We start from the raw sequence: 20,142 nt of genomic DNA on the forward strand, positions 1-20,142 counted from the left end.
CTGGTTTGGGCAGTGAAGGTGGAAATCACAGATGATGTTGGGATCCAGACCATCCAACCATGTCCTCCACTGGAACCCAACACCGCTCCTCTGGGCCATACCCTTCCCAGTCCACCAGATATTAGAGCAGACCCCCATGATGCCGGGAGTCCAGTAGGTATCTGACAGCATATGCTGGATTCCCCTCGATGGTCGTGGGGACAGTATCAGCTAGTGGACAAGGAACCACCAGCCTGAGAAGGGAGACATGAAAAGAAGGTGAGAAACAATAGTGACTGGGAAGCTGCAACCTATACGTCACCTCGTTGACCCTCCGGAGAACCATGAATGGACCCACAAACTAGGGACTTTCTTGCAGGGCAGGCAGAGTGGGAGGTTTCTGGTAGAAAGCCAGATGCAATCTCCAGGGTTTAACACAGGGGTCGCACTGCGGTCGCACTACGAGCAGTCTGTCTGCTCCTTTTGCCGGTTGTACGGCGCACTGGAGTCTCACGTGAGCGTCGCTCCACACCTCTTCTGCTCGCTGGAACCACTCATCCACCGCAAGAGCTTCTGAACACACTGGAAGGGGGTCAACCCAGTGGTGGAGTGATGTCGCGAGTTCTGGGCGCACTCTGCACTCTCCCTGCCGGTCCTGACAGTAGTGACTCATCAGGAACCTCCCCAGCTCCAGGTTCATCCTCTTTACCTGCCCATTGGACTGAGGCCGGTACCCGGAAGTGAGGCTGACCGTTACCCGGAGCTTCTCGATAAAGGACTTCCATACGCATGATGTGAATTTAGGGGCACTGTCGGAAACTATGTCCCCCGGAAGGCCATAATGCTGGAAGACCTGCCCGAAGAGTGCCTCAGTGACCTGGATAGCAGTAGGGAGACCAGAAAGAGGGATTCATCGACAGGACTTAAAAAATCTATCTGCAACCACCAAAATGGTTGTGAAACCGTCAGAGGAGGGGAGATCAGTTACAAAGTCAATGGATAGATGTGACCAGGGTCGCTGAGGCATGGGAAGGGGGAGGAGCTTCCCTGCTGGAGCGTTCTGGGGGGATTTGGTTTGGGCACATATGGAACAGGTGTTGATGTAACAAGTGACATCCTGCGTTAATGTGGGCCACCAGTATTTCCCAGAGATTGATTGGGTAGTGCGAGAAATACCTGGATGTCCAGTGACGACAGCTGAGTGCGCCCAGGTCAGCAGTCGGTCCCTTATCTCTGTGGGAATGTAAATACGCTCGGGAGAACAGTTAATGGGTAAAGGCTCCCTCTCCAGAGCCTGGCGGATGTCCACATCTACATCCCAGACCACAGGGGCTACGACTCAGGAAGATGGGATTATAGGCGCGTTCTGGACCTTCTCCCAAATCGTAGAGATGGGACAGGGTATCGGCCTTGCTGTTCTTTGAACCTGGACGATAGATCAGCGTGAAGTCAAAGCTTATGAAGAAAACCTAGCTTGGAGCGGATTCAGCCTCCTCGCTGTCAGTATGTACTCCAGGTTCCGATGGTCGGTGAGAATGATGAATGGCTCCTTGGCACCCTCCAGCTATTGTCTCCACTCCTCCTGGTATACCTCCGGGACGTTGGGCTGAAGGGCATCCACAGGCCTCTCAACCGTCGTGGAACCATAGGGGACAGGGAATCAGGTCCTCCAGCATTCGGGTGACCAATCTGTAATTTTCATCCTCGGCCATGAGATGGTAGGGTTATGGCGTTGAAGCCAGGGAGGCCGAGGATGATCTTGTGGACTGGTTCACTGGTAATGAAGAAGGGGATGTTCTCCCGATGAGTGGACTCCACAGTGAGTGTGAGTGGTTGAGTAATGTGGGTGATGGTTCCGGATCCTAAGGGCCGACTTTCATGGACTTGAACCGGAAAAGGAGAGGACAGAGGAAGGGCTAGGCCCCTTTTTTCTCCACTTCCTGTCTGAATGACGTGTTCAAAGTAAACTGCCTGTAGCTCAGGCCCTGAAGCCAGGATATGCATATAATTGGTACCATTGGAAAGAAAACACTTTGAAGTTTATATAAATGATCAAATAATGTAGGAGAATATAACACAATAGATATGGTAGGAGGAAATCCAAAGAAAAACCAACCAGAATGTTTTTTTTGGAGCAACCATCCTCTTAAAAATGCAAGAGAAAGGTCATATTGAAAATGAGCTCCCTGGATGCAATTCCCATGGCTTCCACAGGGTGTCAGCAGTCTATGTTCAAGGTTTCAGGCTTGTAACTTCAAAAACGAATAAGAAATATCAGTTTTAGTAGAGGGACACAGTCTTGGAAATTCTTGAAGACATTACGCACCTGCTAAAATCGGTTTCCTATTGAACATATTTATATCTGTGTGACCCCTACCTCCATGGGTTCAGGCTCTGATTCCGAGTGGTCAGAATCACTGAAGGTATGGACAGCCATACCTTTTGCCTGAGACGATACCGAGGAGCCGGGGTCCACTTGTCATCGATACCTGGAGGAGGTCTTGAGAAGGGCCGACCGGGCTCTCATCCAGGTTCAACGGCAGCGGCGTGGCAGAGCAAGGAAGGGTGTTGCGGGTGTTTTCGACCCAAACCAGTTGCTAGCTCCAGGTGGTGGGGTTGGCGGAGACCAGACAGAGCAGAGTCGTCTCCAGGTCTTGGTTGGCTCGCTCCGACTTGCCGTTGGACTGGGGTGGAAACCGGAGGACAGGCTGGCCGACGACCAAATGAGTGAGCAGAACGCCTTCCAGAAGGGTAGCTTGGGGAGAGAAATGAAGTGGGCGGCTTTGGAAAACCGATCCACTAAGGTTAGGATGGTGGTGTTGCCATCAGACAAGGGAGACATGTGACAAATTCCAGGGATATGTAAGAACAGGGATGGTGAGGGACAGGTAGAAGTTGAAAGAGGCCAGCCGGAGCTTGCCGAGGAGCCTTGTTCTATGCACAGATTGTGCATGCAGCGATGAATGCGGAGATGTCAGGAACCACGGTGGGCACTAAAAGTGTTGTCACACAAAGGCAAGGGTCCGACGGGAGCCCGGGTTGAAAACAAGTGGGCCCACTCCAGGAACGAGGGGTGACCCGTGTCAGGAACAAACATCCGATTATCTGGGCACCCACCAGGGTTTGGCTGGGAACGCTGAGCCTCACGAACCTGCTTCCCTATTCACCAGCTGAGTGCCGTCTTCAGACACGAGTAGGGAATGATGGTCTCAGTTTCTGGGGATGTAGCCGTGGGGATATAGCGGCGTGACAGTGCATCCTGCTTGACATTCTTGGATCCCGGCCGGTATGAGAGGGAGAAGTTGAACAGCAGGGCCCACTTAGCTTTCCTGGAATTGAGGCGCTTGGTGGTGCGGGCTCTGTCCACACAATGAACAGATGTTCCGCCCCCTCCAGCCAGTGCCTCCACTCCACCAACTTCACCGCGAGAGCCTCACGATTCCCCACTTTGTAGGTCCTCTCCATGGCGTTGAGGTGATGGGAGAAGAAACCGCAGGGATGTAACTTGAGGTCCAGGCCATAACGCTGGGACAGGACAGCCCCCACACCGACATCCAAAGCATCAGCCTCCACCACGAACTTGCGGGACGGGTCAGGATAAACCAAGATGGGAGCTGTGGTGAAGTGGTGTTTGAGATCCCGGTCAGCAGCTGGGGACCATGTGAATGGAACCTTGGGAGAGGTGAGTGCAGACAAGGGGGAAGCCAGGCTGCTGTAGCCCCGGCAACAACGACGATAAAAGTTGGCGAATCCCAGGAAATGTTGCAGCTGTACCCTGGACTTAGGCTGGGGCCAATCCATCACTGCTTTGACCTTTCTGGGATCCATCTGTACACTCCATGCAGTGATGGTGTAACACAGGAAGGGGATGGTGGAGTGATGGAATTCGCACTTCTCTGCCTTTACAAAAAGCTGGTTCTCCAGGAGGCGTTGGAGAACCTGTTGGACGTAGAGCATGTGTTCTTGGGTGGAGAAGATGAGGATGTCATCGAGGTAGACGAAGACGAACCAGTTCAACATGTTGCGGAAAACATCATTAACCAGAGCCTGGAACACAGCATGGGTGTGGGTAAGGCCAAATGGCGTGACCAGATACTCTTAGTGACCCTTGGCTGTGTTGAAGTCTTCCACTCGTCCCCTTCCCGTATCTGCACCAGGTGGTAGGCATTCCGTAGGTCCAGCTTGGAGAACGCCCCCTGGAGCGTCTCGAAGGCCAAGGCGATGAAGGGTAGTGGGGAGCGGTTCTTCACCGTGATGTCGTTGACAACCCTACGCTGGCGGGGGAGGGAGAAGGACGGATGAACCCTGCATCTAGGGAGTCCTCAATGTAGGTCTCCATAGTCTTTGTCTCTGGACCCAACAGAGAGTACAGTCGTCCCCGGGGCTGAGTGGTGCCTGGGAGAAGGTCAATCCTACAGTCATATGGTCGGTGCTGTGGAAGCGAAGTGGCCAGGGCCTTTCTGAATACCTCCCAGAGGTCCTGGTACTCCGCAGGAATGGTGGAGAGGTCTGGGGCAACTTCCGAGCCCTCAGGAAGACGTCCTGGGGCAGGCTGCGCTGACTTCAGGCAATGGGTGTGGCAGAATGGGCTCCAGCCCATGATGGCACCAGCAGACCAGTCAATGAGGGGATTGGGTCACTGGAGCCAGGACAATCCCAATACCACGGGAACCTGAGGGAACTTAATGAGCAGGAATTGGATTGTCTCGCTGTGGTTCCCTGACACACATAGTTTGATGGGGGTGGTATTGTGGCCTATAGAGTGCCCGTCCAGTGCTCTAACGTCTATGGAAATGGAGAGGGCTGAGTGGGGATGCCCAGCTCAGATGCCAGGGTAGCGTCCAAAAAACTCTCATCGGCCCCAGAGTCGATGTGTACCCGGAGAGATTTAGACTGGTTCCCCAACAGCAGGATAGCATGGAAAGGACTGCGAGTAAGGGGAGAGGAAAAGTTCTCCATAAGGCCCAACAGAGTACTCGCTCCTTCTTGATGAGTCTGTTTTTTTAATGGGCAGGTAGCTACGAAATGTCCTGTAGTTCCACAATATGGACAGCTCTGGGTGTTGAATTGGCGTATGCACTCAGCCGGAGTAAATATTGCCCTGCTCGGGTGCTTGGACTCCAAAGTAGGCGAGTCGGTAGCCCATGGTGAATCCCGCGAGAACTCAGGTGACGTCGGGGTCACTCGGACATGTAGAATTTGGGGGTCTCTGGGATTCTTCGGAGGTGAGGTGGGAATCGAGCGCGACAGGTCACAGGATGGTCAAGGCTATGAGGGAGTCAAGGTGCATGGGCAGCTCCCGGGCTGCAAGCTCATCTTTGACCACCTCCGATAATCCGTGAAGGAACAATGCTTGCTTGTTTATTATGGATGTGACCCGCGGAATTGCTCCAGCAAAGTATTGATTGCCTGGTCATGGCATTCTGCCAGGGTATGGAGTCCCTCCAAAAGACATTGCAGTAACTTCTTGTGTCGTCCAATGGTGGCTCCTTGCAGGGAGACAGTATTGTGGAGCTGGTCTGAGTCTGCTGGGTCGGTCATGGCCAGTTGGTACTATCACGTTTCAGGTAAGACCCAGATGCAGACATTGTCAGAAAAAAAGTGTATTGCTAGTACAGGGGCAGGCATAGGTCAGTAATCCAGACAGGGTGCAAAAGATCCACAACGGCAGGCAATCTCAGGATCAGAGTAGGCAGGGATCAGTAATCCAGTGTGGTGTGGAAAGGTACAGAACGGCAGGTAGGCTCAGGCTCAAGGTCAGGGCAGGCAGAAAGGTCAAACTGTGAAAACCGGAACTAGAACAGATAGGAGCAAGGGGAAAACGCTGGTTTCACGAAACAAAAAAAGCAGGCAACAAACGAACATATGTATAAATACACTGGGGATAACAGGGAAGATGGGTGACCCCTGGCGGGGAGTGGAGACAAGCTCAAAGACAGGTGAAACAGATCAGGGTGTGTGCGACAAAAGTAGACGTTGTGAGTCGAGAAGCAGGTGCAGGTGAAACATTTAATAAAACAAGAAACATGAAATGAGACAGCATAACAGTGGCAATAAGGCTTGAACACAGGAACAATGCCAGGTAATGGGTCCAGGTGAGTATCCTAATGATCTGGATGTGCACATAATGATGGATGCCAGGTGTGCATAATGAAGGATCCCAGGACCAGTGGTTAGTATACTGGCGACTTCAAACGCCAGAGGGAAGGAGTGGGAGTAGACGTGACAAAGCCTATGTAAATGTTTTGGTTAGATGGAATCTAAAGACGCAAAGTTGTCAATATATGCATTACAGTCATATATACGCTATGTTGACTTAATAAGCACGGTAATTAAATATTTTGGCAAGGATGTGTTATTTTTTATCCATCCTCTTCACAATATAAGACACCCTCTCATCCCTGTCTGTCTTTTATATCCTTCATGGTCCCACCAACAGGTAAAGTATGGACATTAAGTCAGTATTTTGCATTAGAAATATTGGTGAAAAGTATCAGTTGAAGGCCAAAAAATGATTTAGCTGAAAGTGATTTGAAATAAACTATTTCCTGTCTTCGTAGATGCATGTACAATGTACTAATGCATAGTAATCACATTATTTTTGTGAATGTAATGCTTGGACTCCAAAGTAGGCGAGTCGGTAGCCCATGGTGAATCCCGAGAGAACTCAGGTGACATCGGGGTCACTCGGACATGTAGAATTTGGGGGTCTCCGGAATTCTTCGGAGGCGAGGTGGGAATCGAGCGCGACAGGTCACAGGATGGTCAAGGCTATGAGGGAGTCAAGGTGCATGGGCAGCTCCCGGGCTGCAAGCTCATCTTTGACCACCTCCGATAATACGTGAAGGAACAATGCTTGCTTGTTTATTATGGGTGTGACCCGCAGAATTGCTCCAGCAAAGTATTGATTGCCTGGTCATGGCATTCTGCCAGGGTATGGAGTCCCTCCAAAAGACATTGCAGTAACTTCTCGTGTCGTCCAATGGTGGCTCCTTGCAGGGAGACAGTATTGTGGAGCTGGTCTGAGTCTGCTGGGTCGGTCATGGCCAGTTGGTACTATCACGTTTCAGGTAAGACCCAGATGCAGACATTGTCAGAAAAAAAGTGTATTACTAGTACAGGGGCAGGCATAGGTCAGTAATCCAGACAGGGTGCAAAAGATCCACAACGGCAGGCAGTCTCAGGATCAGAGTAGGCAGGGATCAGTAATCCAGTGTGGTGTGGAAAGGTACAGAACGGCAGGTAGGCTCAGGCTCAGGGTCAGGGCAGGCAGAAAGGTCAAACCGTGAAAACCGGAACTAGAACAGATAGGAGCAAGGGGAAAACGCTGGTTTCACGAAACAAAAAAAGCAGGCAACAAACGAACATATGCATAAATACACTGGGGATAACAGGGAAGATGGGTGACCCCTGGAGGGGAGTGGAGACAAGCTCAAAGACAGGTGAAACAGATCAGGGTGTGTGCGACAAAAGTAGACGTTGTGAGTCGAGAAGCAGGTGCAGGTGAAACATTTAATAAAACAAGAAACATGAAATGAGACAGCATAACAGTGGCAATTTGTAAGTCGCTCTGGATAAGAGCGTCTGCTAAATGACTTAAATGTAAATGTAAATGTAAATAAGGCTTGAACACAGGAACAATGCCAGGTAATGGGTCCAGGTGAGTATCCTAATGATCTGGATGTGCACATAATGATGGATGCCAGGTGTGCATAATGAAGGATCCCAGGACCAGTGGTTAGTATACTGGCGACTTCAAACGCCAGAGGGAAGGAGTGGGAGTAGACGTGACAAAGCCTATGTAAATGTTTTGGTTAGATGGAATCTAAAGACGCAAAGTTGTCAATATATGCATTACAGTCATATATACGCTATGTTGACTCAATAAGCACGGTAATTAAATATTTTGGCAAGGATGTGTTATTTTTTATCCATCCTCTTCACAATATAAGACACCCTCTCATCCCTGTCTGTCTGTTATATCCTTCATGGTCCCACCAACAGGTAAAGTGTGGACATTAAGTCAGTATTTTGCATTAGAAATATTGGTGAAAAGTATCAGTTGAAGACCAAATTATTACGGAGCTGAAAGTGATTTGAAATAAACTATTTCCTGTCTTCGTAGATGCATGTACAATGTACTAATGCATAGTAATCACATTATTTTTGTGAATGTAATTTATTGATGGATATTAATTAATGAAAGTAAATGCCTTTACTATTAATTACACTTGTCTTCTCTCCTGTCAGTAGCCATGGGGACAACTTTCCTGCTTTGTGTGGCTGTCACCCTATTCAGAGGTAAGAATCACAGTTTACCTTTCAATATTACATGTCATGTAATCACTACCAGAATTTAGCAAGTTGATCATTTATTATTATCTAACATTATGGGTAAACAAATACTGTACCGTAGCTTGGCAAATTAAACATTTCTAGACTCCTCTAATTCTAGACTCCTCTAATTAGTACATTCATGTAGTTTGTTCTGCAAGGCACACCATATAGACATGTAATACTGGTTATAAAGATATGCAGGGGGAAGCGACAGCATGTGTATTGTTATGTACACAAACATTTGTATAAGGTCATGTCATTCAAGCAAAAACAAATTATTTTGTGCCTTACTAAAATGACACTTGACAGTCAGTGAATTCAGCAAGAGCAGTCGGAGCAAGACAATTGTACTGTACTTAATTAAGCTATAGTATATGTTTCATTATTAAACTGATATTACATTAGTCAAATGGTTGCGAAAAGAATGCAGGTGCTCATCTGTAAAATTGTCTTTCTTCCTTTATGTTTAGTGGTCAGTGGATCATGCCCAGTGGGGCGGGAGTTCATTACTGCCTTTATGCCTAACTATTTGCTGAGCTACCATGATGATCAGAGTCTTAAACTGGCCATAACTACACAGGATTATCCAGCCATTGTTCAAATTCAGGTCAATGCAATCGGCTTTTCGACCTCAGTGAAAATAGAGAAACAGAACACCAAATGGATCGGCATACCTGGTACCGCTGAAATTGGGGGTCCAGGAGCTTCCACCAAAACAGTGCAGGTCACCTCCAACTCTGACATCTCGGTGGTGGCCTTCAACTACAAGTTCTCGACCGGAGACAGCAGTGTGGTCTTCCCGACTGACCAGCTGGGTACTGACTATGTGGCCTTCACCCCTGTAGGGGGTCCAAGCAACATGCACAAACTTATGTCTATTATCAACGGCAAAGAGCCCAACAAGATCACGATCATCCCTGTCTCCAACATGAATCTCAGTGGCGTGGATTCCTGGAAGCAAAGACAGGCGGTGATTGTTACCATGGACCCATACCAGGTCTACCTCTACCAAAGCTACACCACTTTCACTGGGACCAGGGTAAAAGCTAAGCAGCCTGTGGCAGTCCTGGGGGGACATGAGTGCATTGCAGATGGAGGCCGCTGCAATCACGTTTACGAACAACTGCTACCGGTACAGAGTCTCTCCACCAATTACCTGGTTCCTTCCATGCACATGACCCAATCAACAGACTTTGTCAACATTGTGGCCTCAGAGGACAACACTCTAGTGAAGATCTTTGAGGGAAAGGTATCCACTGCTAAAGAGCTGAATGAGGGGCAGGTGTATGTGATTTCTGTCCAACCCAAATATCCGCTGATCATCAAAAGTGATAAGAAGGTCATGGTGATGTACTTCAGCAACAACAAGCCCTACGATCCGTTCCTCACCAACATCCTCCCAACGTCTGATCTAGCCAAAGAGTGGTCGGTGGACACGCAGAGCAAATTCGAGAGCACATTGGTCATTGTCTCCGAGGGGGAAGGGATCAAAACCGTTAAAGTCTGTGAAAAAAATAATTGTGTGAAATCTCTCCAATGGACATCATTCAACTCAGACCCTAGGTACATGTGGGTAAATCTTCCATTGGGAGAGCAGCAACAGCATTTCTCCATCAAAGGTGACTCCCTCATGGCTGTTTACGTTTATGGTGGCATGCCAAGAGACGGCTACGCAACAACAGGAGTATGTACCAAAGGTAAGCTGTTTATTTGACACATACACTTAAATGGCCTATCAACTGCCCCTCAATACCTCCCCCTGTTAAAGAGGACAACTCTTCAACAACCCCAATGCAACGCAACACATTGCAATTCTACGCAACACAATAAAACAAAATGCAACACAACAAATGCACTGCATGAAAACTAGTGTTAGTCTTGAATGTTGCTTCTGTACTCCCTCAGACACTGCACCACCCACTACACCACCAGACCCCTGTGAGAAAGTCAAATGCAGAGAAAAGGAAGAATGTACAAAGGGGGTTTGTGCCCACATCTCCAAAGCAATCTGCAGGGCCGTGGGCGACCCCCACTATCTCACCTTTGATGGGGAGCGGTTTGACTTCCAGGGCACCTGCTCTTACATCATGGCCACGGTTGTTAAATCTGATCCTGGCCTCATCCCGTTCACTGTCCTGACCAAGAACAACCACAGAGGGAACAAGAGGGTGTCTTTCGTAAGGACAGTCTCAGTCAAGGTCTATGGGCTGACTGTTGTGATCAGCACACATAAAGGGAAGGTTGAGGTAAGTAACAAGAGACCAGAGGGAAATGATCAGAGTTGGGGTCGGTTCCATGGTAAATTTGGTCAACCCAGGAGGTGAACTGAGTGGTTTTTCCATATGCTTATTGATCTTTTCTTAGGTGAATGGTGAGAATGTCTACCTGCCTGTGACCCTGGCCGGAGGAAACCTAACGGTGGTGTATAGTGGCAGCTATGCTGTTCTGAAGACAAACTTTGGCCTGAAGGTTATGTATGACTGGAACATGAAGTTCTACATCACTGTCCCCAGCAGCTACTTCCGCACCCTGGGTGGGCTCTGTGGGAACTACAACGGGGATCGCAATGACGAGTTCACTAACCCCAAAGGTAACAAGGAACCCACAGTGGTGAAGTTTGCCCAGAGCTGGAGAACTGAAGACGGCGACTTGTTCTGTCATGATGACTGCCAAGGGGAATGTCCTAGCTGCACTCCGGCTCTCCAACAGAAATACAAGGGAGAGAAGTTATGTGGTCTCTTGGCCAAAAAAGACGGCCCATTCGCCAGCTGCCACAAGGTCCTGGACCCAGGCATGTTCATGGACAACTGTGTCTATGACATCTGCGTCAATAATGGCATCTATCAGTTCCTCTGTGAGAACATGAAAAGCTACAATGATGCCTGTTTGGCCGAGGGGGTCAAAATTAGCCCTGAGTGGAGGACAATCACTGGATGCTGTGAGTTTTCTTCTTTCCAGACATTTCATAAAGAGTTTTAGATTGTACATTTCACAATTATTTAAATATATTTTCTCATTTCACATTTGCAGCACTGGAATGTCCATCAAACAGCTACTACGAGGCGTGTGGCACAGCTTGCCCTTCCTCTTGTTCAGATCTAGATGCCGAAGCAAAGTGCAAGGAACCCTGTGTGGAGACCTGTCAATGCAACAAGGGCTTTGTCCTCAGTGGAGACAAATGCGTCTCCAAGGAGAGCTGTGGCTGCTCTTATGAAGGACGATACTACCTGTCTGGAATGAAGTTCTGGGAAGATGACAAATGCACAAAGCAGTGTGAATGCAATCCAGGAACAGCCAAGGTTGAATGCAAAGCAACAGCATGCAAGAAGTCAGAGATGTGTGGCCTGCAGAGTGGTAAGAGAGATTGCTACCCAACATCTTATGCCACTTGCCAAGGTTCAGGCGACCCCCACTACCGCACATTTGATGGCAAGAGGTTCGACTTCCAGGGAACGTGTACTTACGTTCTCTCCAAATTGGTCAGCAAAGATGACAAGTCTCTGGCGCCTTTTGAGGTGCTTGTAAAGAATCAGAATAGGGGGAGGAACACGGCAGTGTCTTACACAAAGACAGTCACCGTCATTGTCTTCAAAAACATCATCACCATGAGTAGGGACAACCCTGGCAAAGTATTGGTAAGCTAACTTAAAATGTTATCCATTCCAAATGAATGACATAATTGCATTCTCGGGTTTACTTGGTCAATGAGCTTTTATGATTATACTATTTAATGGAGGAGATATCAGGACAGTATCATCCTACGTGTTTCATCAACGTTTCCATCTCTCTTCTCAGGTCAACAACCAGTATGTGAACTTGCCATTTGATGTAGAAGATGGCCAACTGTCCATCTTCCGCAGTGGGTATTTCGGGGTGGTGAAGACCATATTTGGCCTGACACTGAAGTTCAACTGGAACAGCCACGTCTCCCTAACCCTCCCCAGCACCTACTCAAACCTCATCGGAGGGCTCTGCGGAAACTGGAACGGCCAACGGAACGACGACCTCCTCAAACCAGACAAGAGCCCTGCCAACACCCCAACAGTATTTGGGGACAGCTGGAAAGTGGGGAACGACCCTGGCTGCTCCAGCGACTGTGACGGCAAGAAGTGCCCCACCTGTGACCACAGCCTGATGCTAGATTACCAAACAGAGAAGTACTGCGGCAGGATCACAGACAAAAACGGTCCGTTCAAGCACTGCCACGCCAAGGTGGACCCCACAGAGTACTATGAGGACTGTGTGTTTGATATGTGTCTGTACCGTGGCCATGCCTCTGCCCTCTGTAACGCCCTCAGCACCTACACCACTGCCTGCCAGGATGCCCCTGCCAAGGTGGAACAGTGGAGGTCAGACGGCTTCTGTCGTAAGTATTGCATAGACGCACCTCATCAGATGTGTATTTCAAAACAACTACTGGAACAATTATGGTCATTACAATAAGTCAGAAGTGGCTTGTCTAGCTAGCAGCTCCTGGTACCAAAATGTAATTCTAAATTTGACCTAATGTGTTGTAGCATCTTCCTGCAAGGTCAACAGCCACTATGAGGTGTGTGCCTCAGGCTGCCCCCAGACCTGCAGTGGCCTCGATGAGCCTGAGAGCTGTTGGAACTCCCTGTGCACCGAGGGCTGTGTCTGTGACGACGGCTTCATACAGAGCGACAGCGAGTGTGTGCCGCTGGCTGAATGTGGCTGCATTCACCAAGGCCAATACTACCAGATGGGCCAGGTGTTCTTCCCCAGTGGCCAGTGCAAAGAGCGCTGTGTGTGTAAAAAGGATGGACACGTGGAGTGTAATGTGAAGTTTGCCTGCGGTCCCAATGAGAAGTGCCAGGTCCAAGACGGGGTGCAGGCTTGTATACCCATGAGTACGGGCACCTGCCATGTGAGCGGGGCCAGGAGATTCCACTCGTTCGATGGCAGCAGCTTCAGCCTACACGGGGACTGTGTGTACAAAATGTCGGAGGTTGTGGAGAAAGACGGATCGATGGCTCCGTTTGTTGTGTCAGTGCAGCAGTTGACCAAGATTGATGATGCAATGGTCACCAGGAGGGTTGAAATACAGGCCTACAAATACAAGTTATCTATGTCTCCCAGAGTTATATGGGAAATAACGGTAGTTTTCTGTCTTGATCTACTCATTTCAGTATTAAAAAGCAACACTTGATTAGAAAAACGGATGTTTTCAATCTTTCCTCCTTTCACAGGTTGATGACGTTACAACAAATCTTCCACTGTCACTCGGAGATGGAAAGGTCAGGGCCTACCAGAACGGCATTAACATCATCGTGGTAACAGACTTTGGCTTGATGGTGACCTACGACACAGTTGCTGGCGCCATCATACAGCTTCCATCCACTTACAAAGGTGTTACCGGTGGTCTCTGTGGCAACTATAATGACAAGAAGGAGGATGACTTCCTGCTGCCCAGTGGGCTGCAGGAGCCCTCTGTGGAGAAGTTTGCAGCGGGGTGGTTAGTGGTTCAGGAAGGGGTCAAATGTCAGACAGGATGTGACGGTGGCTTAAAGTGTCCTCCCATCAGTGGACCCCCGCCGGCTTGTAGCATCATAAAGTCAACCAAGGGTCCATTTGCCCAATGCCATGCTGTTGTGCCACCACAAGAGCACTTTGAGGAGTGCATGAAGGAGGGAGAGGGTGGGGATGCCCTGTGCCGCCACTTACAGACATATGTGACTTTCTGTCAGGCATCCGGTGGCCTTGTCAGCAGCTGGAGATCTGACCAGTTTTGTCGTGAGTAAATTTTGATATTGAAAGTTGATTTACCTTATCCTGGTTTATCTTAGTGTGTAATATTTCTCTGACCTATTGCTCTGCTGAAAAACAATTGAAGCTGAAGCTCATTTAAGTTTTTTGATAACATGCATCTCCTCCCATTTCCATCTGTCCTCTAGCTCTGACGTGTCCAGCTAACAGTCACTATGAGTTGTGTGCCGACACCTGTTCTTCCACCTGTGACTCTCTGAGTGAGTCTCCCAAATGCCCACTATGCCAGGAGGGCTGCCAGTGTGATGACGGCTTTGTGTTTGATGGTGGCAAGTGTGTCCTACTGGAGAACTGTGGCTGTGTGGTTGATGGACACTATTACAAGGTGAATACTGATTTATTGTGTATTGACAAGTAAATTGTTTTTTCCTATCTCAAAAATTCAATGGTATCCTAAAGTGATTATTACAATTAAAGACCTGCATCTGTTCTACGCTATATGCAAATATAAAGTGCAAATAATATAATCAATCACTATCCTTGGTCAATATTTATTGTTTACAGTCGTGTTATGGTTTCCACCATCGTATAAACACTCAATGATATCACTGACATGTTTTGCTGGTTTTCAGTCTGGCCAGTCTGTGAGGCTTGGCAACTGTTCTGAGACCTGCAGCTGTGCAGCAGGAGTATTCACCTGCAAGAACTCACAGTGCAAAGAGGGTCAGAAATGTGCATTGAAGAATGGAGTCATGGACTGCTACAGCACAGGTAAAAAACCATGAATAATAATGCTACCAAACAGATATGGCTTTGTGTTAGTGAATTTGGATGTGGAATTATGAACTTTGTTAATGTTCTTATTTTCATATTACTATGATCAGGATTGGCCAATGTCTCTAATGCACATTTTGTCAGACCCCTGTAAGGATACTGAGTGCCGTGAGAAGGAAAACTGTATGGTGATGAACAATAAGGCAGTATGTGTGGCCCAGTCCAAGGCCACCTGCTGGTTGTTCGGTGACCCTCATTACAGCACGTTCGACGGCCAGCCATTCTCCTTCATGGGCACCTGCTCCTACATTCTGGTGAATACGACCGGCAAAGATCAATCCCTGCCTCAGTTCAGCATCCTGACCAAGAACGAGCTGCGCGGCAACTCCAAAGGCTCCTTCCTCAAGTCAGCCAACATAGACCTGAGTGGTCACAGGATCACCATTCTCAGTGGCCAAAGAGGGACAGTGGAGGTGGGTGGCTTCCAGTTATACTTGATACAGATTTTCCATGTTGAAATTGAATGTAAGAATCCTCTATGCTCCCCATCCGCTTTATGTCCTCTTTAAATCCTCATCTCTCTATCGTCTCAGATTGATGGCATTAGGTCTGCCCTCCCTTTGAGTTTGGAGTCTGACAGCATCAGAATCACAGAGTCTGGTATCCAAGGGACCATCCAGACAGATGTCGGCCTGAAGATCACTTTTGACTGGACAGCCTTCTTCATGGTGACCATCAGCAGCAGTTACTACAACAACCTCGGTGGCATCTGTGGCAACTACAATGGTAACAAAGCAGATGACTTCACCACTCCCACAGGTGTGCTTTCATCAAATACCACGGCGTGGGTGGCATCCTGGAGTGTTGCCGACGGTGACCCATTCTGCTGGCATGTCTGTAACAGCAACTGCCCCACATGCTCAGATTCAGACCGGGCACTTTACACTGGACCACAGTACTGTGGTTTGATGACAGACGGAGGGGGCCCATTTGAACAGTGCCATAAGAAAGTGCCGGTGAAGGAGTTTGCCTCAAAATGCCTCTATGATGTGTGTCTGAAAGAGGGTCGACAGGAGGTGTTGTGTGAGGCCTTAGCTAACTACGTGGCCGAATGTCAGCAGGCTGGGGCTGTTGTCTCACCACTGTGGAGAAAGGCCTCCAACTGCCGTTAGTGTATAATGATACGATAGAACCACTTGTGCATTTGCAGAATGTATTAGGACTACATTTGTGATGTTTGTTTATTCTTAACTCGAACAGCCCTGGACTGCCCATACCACAGCCACTATGAGCTATGTGGCACTGCCTGCCCTGCTACCTGTGCCGATCTCAATGTCCCAGAGATCTGTTCCAAAGTCTGTGTGGAGGGCTGCCTGTGCAACAAGGGTTACATGCTCAGCAGTGAACAATGTGTCATCAAGGTGTCAGGGTGTGGCTGAATGAAAAACTCCTGAACCAATATGTAAAACCTGTACATTTCAAGTTTGGAGGCTTAATTTTCAACTAAACTCTCATGGCTTCAAAATATCCTTTAAAAATTAAAATGTTCCTTCCATGTCCTGGTAGTAGGCTAGAGCATTTTGACATAAAATCGTAAAAGTACCTTAAAATGACCTTCTGTATTTGATAACATATTCCAAACTATATAATGTTGTGAGGGATTATGAGTATTCATGCATGGAATTGTTATTGAACTCTATATTCATTAAATTCAAATATAATCCCAGAGTTGTGTATTACTAAAACTGAGATGATCTCTGTACGTGTGTATCTCTGTCTATCCTTTACAACTTTCAAAAGCCTAATAATAAACATATTGCAGCAAAATGAGTCTGTGTCATCTGTTTACCAAGCATTTAGTTGGAAATACAACAGTTTTGATTTAGTCAGATAACTCAAAACCTCTCAAGTAATTCATTCAAACAAAACGGTTGAGTATATTAATCTTGTATATGCCATGCCATATTGTATACTGCCTCTGCCCACTGGGCACAGATGTCAGTTCAACATCTACTTTTGAAATATTACTTGCGAGGTATTGGGTTGTCAACTGATGTTGACACACATAACCACACTACAACCCTCTGAATATGTTACATTGAGGAACAGGCAGACAGTAGGCTAGCCTTCCAGTCTTCAATAACAAGAATTCGCCCAGTCACTGCTGGTCAGATAACACAGCAGAGATGTTGGTACTACGTTCTTGGATCAAAGATTGTATTAATTATATATTTTCTGGAATACAACTATTTTTCCTACAGGGCTAAAGTCGCTATGCACTGTCAGTACAGTCTAGTTATCTATGTTAACTCTACTCTCCCTGCCAGGTACATTTTATTTTGCTTCAGTTAATTATATCCATCAGTGGAAAATGAATAAATCAGCTTAGTGTAGTCTGCCACTAGCACAGTCAGTGTAGTCAGCTCAGTTATCCCCATTGAGACTGTGTCTGTGCCTTGATCTAGGTTGGGCAAAACTAAACATGGCGGTGTTCCTCTTAGCAATCTCACTGGAATAAAGACCTCCTTCATTCCTGTCATTATTGAAAGAAATTGTGATATCTCACATCCCAAAATAGTGCTACTTAATCTCTCACTTCCAAGGCCGTTATAGTCAATTAACTATAATCTTGATGTGATTGGCCTGACTGAAACATGTCTTAGGCCTGATGAATTTACTGTGTTAAACGAGGCTTCTCATCCTGGTTACACTAGTGACAATATCCCTCACGCATCCTGCAAAGGAGGAGGAGTTATTAACATTTACGATACCAAAATTCAATTTACAAAAAAATAAATGACTGCATATTCTTCTTTTGAGCTTCTAGTCAAGAAATCTATGCAGCCTACTAAATCACTTTTTATAGCTACTGTTTACAGGCCTCCTGGGCCATATACAGCGTTCTTCACTGAGTACCCTGAACTCCTATCAGACCTTGTAGTCAAGGCAGATAATAATAAACATTTTGGTGACTTTAATATTCACATGGAAAAGTCCACAGACCCACTCCAAAAGGCTTTCGGAGCCATCATCGACTCAGTGGGTTTTGTCCAACATGTCCTTGGACCTACTCACTGCCACAGTCAAACTCTCGACCTAGTTTTGTCCCGTGGAATGAATATTGTGGATCTTAATGCTTTTCCTCATAATCCTGGACTATCGGACCATCATTTTATTATGTTTGCAAAAGCAACAAATAATATGCTCAGACCCCAACCAAGGATCATCAAAAGCCATGCTATAAATTCTCAGACAAACCAAAGATTCCTAGATGCCCTTCCAGACTCCCTCCACCTACTCAATGACGTCAGAGTACAACAATCGGTTAACCACCTAACTGAGGAACTTAATTTAACCTTGCGTAATACACTAGATGCACCCCTAAAACCAAAAAGCAGTTGTCAAAAGAAACTAGCTCTCTGGTATACAGAAAATACCCGAACCCTGAAGCAAGCTTCCAGAAAATTGGAAAGGAATTGAATGGCGCAACACCAAACTGGAAGTCTTCCGATGAACTTGGAAAGACAGTACCGTGCAGTACCGAAGAGCCCTTACTGCTGCTCCATCATCCTATTTTTCCAACTTAATTGAAGAGAATAAGAACAATCCTACATTTATTTTTTATAATGTCGCAAAACTATCTAAAAAGCAACATTCCCCAGGAGAAGATGGCTTTCACTTCAGCAGTGATACATTCAAGAACTTCTTTGATGAAAAGATCATGATCATTAGACAGCAAATTACGGACTCATCTTTAAATCTGTGTATTTCTCCAAAGCTCAGTTGTCCTGAATCTGCACAACTCTGCCAGGACCTAGGATCAAGGGAGACACTCACATTTTTTAACACTATGTCTCTTGACACATTGATGAAAATAGTCATGGCCTCTAAACCTTCAAGCTGCATACTGGACTCCTTTCCAACTAAACTACTGGAAGAGCTATTTCCTATGCTTGTCCCTCCTATGTTGAACACAATAAATAGCTCCCTATCCACCGGATGTGTACCAAACTCACTAAAAGTGGCAGTAATAAAGCCTTTCTTGAAAAAGCCAAACCTTGACCCAGAAAATATAAAAAACTATCAGCCTATATCAAATCTCCCATTCCTCTCAAAAAAATTAAAAAGCTGTTGCACTGCACCTCACTGCCTTCCTGAAGACTAACAACGTACACGAAATGCTTCAGTCTGGTTTTAGACCCCATCATAGCACTGAGACTGCACTCGTAAATTACCTTTTAATGGAGTCAGACCAAGGCTCTGCATCTGTCCTCGTGCTTGGAGACCTTAGTGCTGCTTTTGATACCATCGATCACCACATTCTTTTAGAGAGATTGCAAACCCAAATTGGACTACACGGACAAATTCTGGCCTGGTTAAGTTCTTATCTGTCAGAAAGATATCAGTTTGTCTCTGTGGATGGTTTGTCCTCTGACAAATAAACTGTACATTTCTGTGTTCCTCAAGGTTCCGTTTTAGGACCTAAATTGTTTTCACTATATATTTGACCTCTTGGTGATGTCATTCGGAAACATTATGTTAACTTTCACTGCTATGCAGACGATACATTTCGATGAAACATGGTGAAGCCCCAAAATTGCCCATCCTGGAAGCCTCTGTTTTTGACATAAGGAAGTGGATGGTGGCAAATGTTTTGCTTTTAAACTCGGACAAAACAGAAATGCTAGTTATAGGTCCCAAGAAACAAAGAGATCTTCTGTTGGATCCAACAATTAATCTTGATGGTTGTACAGTCTTTTGACGAACATATCAAGACTGTTTCAAGGACAGCCTTTTTCCATCTATATAACATTGCAAAAATCTGAAACTTTCTGTCCAAAAATTATGCATAAAATGTATCCATGCTTTTATCACTTCTAGATTAGACCACTGCAATACTCTACTAAACACGGTTGCTAGAATCTTGACTAGAACCAAAAGATTTGATCATATTACTCCAGTGCTAGCCTCTCTACACTGGCTTCTTGTTAAGGCTAGGGCTGATATCAAGGTTTTACTCCTAACCTATAAAGCATTACATGGGCTTTCTCCTATATATCTGTCCGATTTGGTCCTGACGTACATACCTACATGTACGCTACGGTCACAAGACGCAGGCTTCCTTATTGTCCCTAGAATTTCTAAGTAAAAAACAGCTGGAGAAAGGGCTTTCTCCTATAGAGCTCCATTTGAAGTCTTTCTCCTTTAAGTCTTTATTGAAGACTCATCTCTTCAGTAGGTCTATTGATTGAGTGCAGTCTGGCCCAGAGGTGTGAAGGTGAATGGAAAGGCACTGGAACGACGAACCGCCCTTGCAGTCTCTGCCTG

The 20,142-nt window shown here is 46.8% G+C and overlaps 2 protein-coding genes across 2 annotated transcripts in view; one reads left to right on the forward strand and one right to left on the reverse strand.

Moving 5' to 3' along the window:
- Positions 1-2,416, reverse strand: part of LOC135519729 (E3 ubiquitin-protein ligase TRIM39-like) — a 37,017-nt gene extending 34,601 nt beyond the window's left edge. The window contains exons 1-2 of the mRNA XM_064944960.1: positions 2,357-2,416; positions 483-856 (exon numbers count right to left, since the gene is read on the reverse strand). Coding sequence (XP_064801032.1) covers positions 483-856; positions 2,357-2,416 — 434 coding nt within the window. The remainder of the gene's footprint in view (positions 1-482; positions 857-2,356) is intronic.
- Positions 2,417-7,860: 5,444 nt separating this feature from the next.
- On the forward strand, positions 7,861-16,641 carry LOC135520452 (IgGFc-binding protein-like). Its single transcript, XM_064946030.1, has 14 exons — positions 7,861-7,983; positions 8,233-8,280; positions 8,787-10,013; positions 10,222-10,562; positions 10,681-11,254; positions 11,347-11,951; positions 12,112-12,682; positions 12,834-13,432; positions 13,524-14,067; positions 14,229-14,425; positions 14,673-14,811; positions 14,959-15,287; positions 15,408-15,981; positions 16,075-16,641. Exons 1-14 carry the CDS (start codon positions 7,968-7,970, stop codon positions 16,251-16,253), a joined length of 5,943 nt encoding a protein of 1,980 aa, XP_064802102.1. The 5' UTR covers positions 7,861-7,967; the 3' UTR covers positions 16,254-16,641.
- Positions 16,642-20,142: the final 3,501 nt, after the last annotated feature.

Source organism: Oncorhynchus masou, chromosome 29 (assembly GCF_036934945.1).
Source record: "Oncorhynchus masou masou isolate Uvic2021 chromosome 29, UVic_Omas_1.1, whole genome shotgun sequence".
Taxonomy (NCBI): domain Eukaryota; kingdom Metazoa; phylum Chordata; class Actinopteri; order Salmoniformes; family Salmonidae; genus Oncorhynchus; species Oncorhynchus masou.

What these genes read in the sequence shown, in the direction of transcription:
- LOC135520452 (XM_064946030.1), top strand. An exon ending in AACAGGAGTATGTACCAAAG is followed by an intron (nt 10,014 to 10,221) that starts GTAAGCTGTTTA and finishes GTACTCCCTCAG; the next exon opens with ACACTGCACCACCCACTACA. An exon ending in GAGGTCAGACGGCTTCTGTC is followed by an intron (nt 12,683 to 12,833) that starts GTAAGTATTGCA and finishes AATGTGTTGTAG; the next exon opens with CATCTTCCTGCAAGGTCAAC.